This window comes from Crocuta crocuta, unplaced genomic scaffold (genome assembly GCF_008692635.1).
Source record: "Crocuta crocuta isolate KB4526 unplaced genomic scaffold, BGI_CrCroc_1.0 scaffold9, whole genome shotgun sequence".
In the NCBI taxonomy this organism is placed as follows: Eukaryota; Metazoa; Chordata; class Mammalia; order Carnivora; family Hyaenidae; genus Crocuta; species Crocuta crocuta.
This window is the reverse complement of record NW_027551567.1, coordinates 3822528-3828295: the sequence shown is the minus strand read 5'-3', so window position 1 is coordinate 3828295 and position 5768 is coordinate 3822528. Positions and strand designations below refer to the sequence as shown.

General features: G+C 47.5%; 1 protein-coding gene and 1 long non-coding RNA gene across 3 annotated transcripts in view; one reads left to right on the top strand and one right to left on the bottom strand.

The window, feature by feature from the left end:
- Positions 1–904: 904 nt before the first annotated feature.
- Positions 905–2366, bottom strand: LOC144220161 (uncharacterized). Its single transcript, XR_013331647.1, has 2 exons — positions 1426–2366; positions 905–1049 (listed from the first exon to the last, which is right to left on the bottom strand). It is a non-coding gene; the product is annotated as an uncharacterized LOC144220161 (long non-coding RNA).
- A 2796-nt stretch (positions 2367–5162) lies between these two features.
- Positions 5163–5768, top strand: part of ZNF292 (zinc finger protein 292) — a 94121-nt gene continuing 93515 nt past the window's right edge. For both annotated transcript variants that reach the window (XM_077750362.1, XM_077750361.1), the window contains exon 1: positions 5163–5368. In XM_077750362.1, the coding sequence (XP_077606488.1) occupies positions 5201–5368 (168 nt within the window). In that variant the 5' untranslated portion in view covers positions 5163–5200. The remainder of the gene's footprint in view (positions 5369–5768) is intronic.

Genomic DNA, 5768 nt, shown 5'->3' with positions numbered 1-5768 from the left:
CCTCACTCTATCTGAAGATGCCTCAACCCTGACATTTAGAAATCTTTACTGGTTTACTGGCTCAGAAATGGATTTATGATTTGCTCCAATTATTAACCTTTGTCCTCCCCCCCCACCACCCCATAAATGGATTCTTGTTAATTACCTGATTGCTTGCACAATATAGGCCTAACTTTAGGAGCCCACTTAGACTGCCTCCTGAAATGAGACAAGCATTTAACTGAACTGACCAATTTTCAGAGATAAGAGACAACTTCAGTGAGATGGAGCAACTTGCACTACTTGACTATGAAACTTCTTATTTAAAGTATCAAAGGTGGGACTGAGAGCAGCAGTATTTGTTACACCCAAATGTGTTTCTTAGCATGTGGATTATCTTAAGCTGTTTATTTTTAAGAAACCGCAGACACAGGTAAAGCTCTGAGAACTGAGTGGAAGTTACCCTTTTATAAGAGATACTTATATTTATAAGTATATTTACAAATTTCCATTTGTAAAGGTGTCTCTCTCCTTCACTGTGTCTGGAAGAAGTGGATGATTCAAGCTCTAGAAACTCAATAGAAAAGAGTAGGCGTTAGATCTGCATAACAACCATCACCTGGTTTACAGTTTTCCTAGGTCTGTCCCATGTATACAAGAAGTGTTCCTAAACTTTGTTTTCTCCTGTTAATCTTACAGCAATTTAATCACTAGCACCTAGAAGGGAACAAGGGAAAACTTTTCTACCCCTTCATGCCACAAAACTAATACTTTCTGATCGATCTCCAATGAGGTAAATGAGATATAGTGATTAAAACTTAGAAATGTAAGAAAAAAGAGGCACTTTCTAGATTTCTCTCTGCTTCTTTGCAGAGATACTGTGAACTAACTCAAGGATTCTCTATAGAAACAGTGTATCAACCACTTCCATGTTTACAAGGTTTTATTTTGCTTTATTTAGTGAGTATTTTCACCTTGGTTAATTTCTAAATTTGAATAATTGAAGCTCTATTAGATACATTCTTCTTAAAGAATTGTTGCTCTTTCTCATTCACATCTGGCTTTTTCTCCTGTAGAAAGAAAAAAATTATCTAAATAGGCAGTAAGACTATCCCTCCTCATTTAATTATCTGTCCATCTTCTTTCTGGGACAACGCAAAGACTAAAATTAATCCCCCTAAATGTGGGTCCCGTGTTCCGGTGCCTTTGAATCATTTCAGTATTCGGAACAGCACCTGCCTCATGTTTCCAACATGTTATTTGACTCCCTTCACTGTTCCTCTCAAGAAAAATGTCTTCCTTGTCAAAGTGTGATATGTGTTTAACTGATGCCACGAGAGCTTTAAACCAATGCTCCTTCTTTGTGTCTGCGGGCACCCACGGTGCTTCCCAGAGTCTGGGGGTACTTTCTATTGGACCGAACCCCAGACAGACTCCAGCCCTCACCTCTGAGTTCCAGCAGGCGGCCTGTCTGGGGCCGGCGGCCCAGCTCTTTGGAAGGGAGCAGGTTGAGCTTGCTGGAGACCAAGCAGCAGCGCCCGCATCGCGGCCTCCTCAGGACGGACTGGAGCATCCCTGCTCGGTCGGTTTCCGGAGGCCCGGCGCCCCGCCGTGCCCAGTTGAGGCTCCAGCATTTCTTCGGCTGGAGTCCCCCGGCGGCCGCTGCTCCGGGGCCAGGAGGCACACCGCTCTGTGGACTTGATCTGCAGCGCTTGGTGGAAAAGCCGCCGGGGTCAATGCTTCGTTTTGCTAGCGCGCAGGCGGCGGGGCTGCCCCCGGACCGAGAACGCAAGCATCCCCGTGGCGGGCCGCGGTCCCGGGAGCTCAGTATGGTCTCGGCCGACTGGAGACCCGCATACAGGGTTAGCGGAGCGGAGCCAGCTTAGCCCGGCTCTAGTCCTTTGGACCTTCTTGGCCGCCCTTGCCCCGGGAGAAAGCGGGGAAGGGAGACACAGCGACTCCAGGGCGGCGCGCTCTCTTTCCGCATGTCGGGGTGGGGGCTTGACTGCGGTGGTTCTCTGCGCCCGGGGTGGGAAGGACCTGCCGGGTCTCAGCCCTAGCGATCCGTTCGTTCTCTGCAAACACCGCTAGCGCTCCTCCCGGACGCGGCCCTCTAGCTCTGTTAGCTGGAACAACCCAGGTCCCTTCCTGCCCCTAGGCCCTGCTATTTCAAGTATTCTAGGGAAAATATGTGCACCGGCGAGGTGCGGGCCAGGGCAGGCCGGGCAACTCGCGAAACGGGCAGGCACAGGCCGCCTGGACGCAGACACATTTGTCCCCTAAGGGTTTCCCCAGCTTTACTGATCGAAGGGGTGGGGTAGGGGTCTATTCCTGTTTCTCAGATATATTCTGAAATAGAGTCTTTTGGGAGTGAAAGTCCGTATGATTTTATCATGTCCATAGCAGTCGCCTTGTGTCCAAAATGGGTATGGGCACTCACTGTGTAGACACTGGGATCCCCAGAGAGGTGGATTCTCTCGGCTCTAGGGTTTATCCTTGTTTCTCGATGGACCAAGTCTCCGAATTCCCCCAGGAACGTCTCAGTAAGTAAGTGTGTGTGTGTGTGTGTGTGTGTGTGTGTGTGTGTGTGTGTAATGGTTCCCATGAACTGACAGTTTGGTATTTAACAACAGATGAACTCAGGTACAAATAAGTCTGTACTTGTTGATACACCTTTTCTATGGATAAGAATGAGATTTCTGGGATCTCCAAAACAATGTAGACCTGATAAGAGATAGTATTAACAATCTTCATTGAAAAATCTATACTTCTGTTGAGACTCTATGGACATTCTAGTTAGCACCTCAGTGAGACTTTTCATAATATAACACTTGTCATATTGTATATAATACCTTTGCAGGTGACTCTTCATCACAAGTATAAGCTTCTTCAAGGCAGGAATAGTTTTTATTCACCTTTGATTTTTTCAAACCAAGCAGTGCCTGGGTATAAATACTCAGTAAATAATGATTAAGTAATTACACCACTCACCCCTAGTCCTTACATTTCCTGTAGGCTCTAAATGGAGGAATGGGGAGGTAGACCTCAAAGATAACAAAGTGAAGGACTTTGCCATCTATGCTGAGGGACATTTGCAAGACCTTAATAAGGCTCAGAATCAATTTGCTAATCAAGTTTCTTTGGTTTTAGGCAGCAGGAAGGAATGCCCTACATTCTGAAGATATATTTTTAAAATCAGCATTTGGACATATTTCTCTTTTCATGTATTTTCCTTTCTTTTTTTCCCCCTTTTCTTTCTTTTTATAGATTAGGTGTGGTATAAACCATTATACTTGAAGTTGAAAATATGCCTTGCTAACCTTTTGATATGTATTGTTGGATTTACTGGTACATTTAGCTAATTTCGTATTCCTCACTTTTTAAATTTTCACTGTAATCCTAAAATAATGTAAATTGGAGAAAGCTAGTTTTGGATGTCTAAAATACTTCACTTGGGAAAGTGAGCTGCAAATATTAAAATCTATTAAGCTTCCTTAATTGTTGCTTTTTCAGCTATCAATGATACCTTTAAAAATATGCCTGGTCCTTAGCCTTTGAATGTACTCCCCAGATTCTTCCATAAGTAAATACTTGAGGAACTTATCTGTTACTATGTAGTAAGAGTACATATACATTGTACTAATATTTTAGCTGATACAGTTTTTCATAAGGGGTTCAGTTGTGTCCATTCATCTTATATAATGGCATTTAACAAATGTTGCCACTACTGATACTTTACAAAACATTTATGCTGAACAACATACTATATAATTTTCTGTAGCTACTAGAAATCTCTGGAAGAGGATGCTGCACAGAGAAGGGATTCATCTTATTTGAACTCTTGTACTAGAAAAATTTATTTCACTTGGAATGATAGTGAAAAGACTAGGTGCCTGATCAGTATCGTTTCTGCATTTCTGAGGACCACTCAGTTTTAATAAAGATATGCAACTTGTCTAATTTTCTACTACTAGCAAAATATTCATTTTATTATTCTGAACTTCAGGACCAAGGATTTGACTTTTCGGTAGTACCTCTTCTACTGTTTTGTTCAAGGGTCAGGTATTCTTTCCTTCCACGTTGTAAATAAAATATGGTTGAGAATGCCATATCTATTTGCAGCGTCAGGAAAAAATGCTGTTGAATTTATAATCATTCTTGATAACCTTGTTCTTTTATTTTAGCATCAATTTCCCCTCCTCCGTTGTGATTTTTAATGGAGTTACTGCTGTTTTTTTCTTGACCTATTTTCTTTTCAAAGGCTTTCCTATAGAGTGTCTTAAGTGATGGTGATTTCTGTAGCGTGTATAAGTCTTTAAATCATAGTGAAACAGATTGGTTGGCTATCACTTATTCTAGAAATGTTTCGTGATTTAAAAATCATCTGGTTACAACGTCCACAATTTCACAGAGTGAAATCTTTTAAGCTATGCTTTGCATGAAATCGCTCCGTTCTCCAGACAGAGGATTTCAACCTCATTCTGTTCTGATCCAATTGTTATTTTTCTTTGTTGCCTCCACCCCCTAGAGACTTGCGTTTCTAGGGGAGAGACATTCTTGGGGCCGAAGGGGAGAGTCAAGGAGGGCGAGATTTGGTACCGTAGGCACTAGATTCCTCCTCCCCCGCCTGCTAAGAAGTCAGAGACGATTTTGACAGTCCATAGTCGCACTTCGGCTCTCACGCTGGTGGTCCATGGGTAGGTTTTACCTTCTCCCTTTTCCCCTGCCTCTGGCTTGCCCGCAGGCCACCCGCAAATGCAGCAATTGCCCCAGCCCATCCAGAGCTTTCTCTCACCCGTCCTCTTGGGAAACTAGGACATATGTCCGTAGAAGACTTCGGGTACTGGGGAAAGCCAAGCCGGAATCGGGACATTCGAGAGGGCAGCCCCTCCCGAGACTTTCCCCCCTTACGGTCGCGGCGCCCACGTGACCGAGAGCTGGCCTCCACCGGCCCGCCCCTTTCGGCCGCTGCAGCCCACTTCCCGCTCGGGGTAAGTAAACCGCGGTTTTCCGCACCGCCCCAACCCCGCCCTCTTCCTTTCCCCTTCCCTTCACCTCCCTCGGGCTCCCTCGCGCCAATCTCCCCGCTCCCCCATCCACCCCACCGGGCCCTTTGTACGTGCTCGGCGGCGTGCGAGCGCGCCCGGCACGTGACCCCGCCGAACGTGGCATTGTGTTATCACGTGACCCAGGTGCGTACGCGACGGAGCGGGGTGTGAAGATGGCGGACGAAGAGGCCGAGCAGGAGAGGTTGAGTCGCGGCGGAGGCGGCTGCGTCGCGGAGCTGCAGCGCCTGGGCGAGCGGCTGCAGGAGCTGGAGCGACAGCTGCGGGAGAGCCGCGTGCCGGCCGTGGACGCGGCCACGGAGTACTGTCAGCAGCTGTGCCAGGTGAGGGCGCCTAGGGGTCCCCTCCCCCTTTTCCCCAGCAAGAGAGGGGAAGAGGGCGAGCGAGCGCCTGGCGACCGAGCGGTGGTCGTCGCTTCTTTGGCATCGTTGGCGCCGCCGCCCAGGCGGGAGCGGGGAGTACGAGGAAGGCGCCTTTGTGTGTCTGCCGTTGTGGCGGTTGTTGTCGGCAGTTCTCGACTGGGGGAAGGGAGTTGTGGTCAGGGCGGAAAATCCCCCCGCCCCTTTCCTTCCCCGAACTCGGGACTGCGCGGTCCCAGAGGTTGAGGAGATGTAGACGGCCGAAGCCTGGAGCCCTCTTCGCCGCAGGGAGAGGGTAAGGGAGGAATGGAGGCCGGGTCCTCTCCCCCCCCCCTTATTGTGCACTGGGGATTACCGCGCCCCC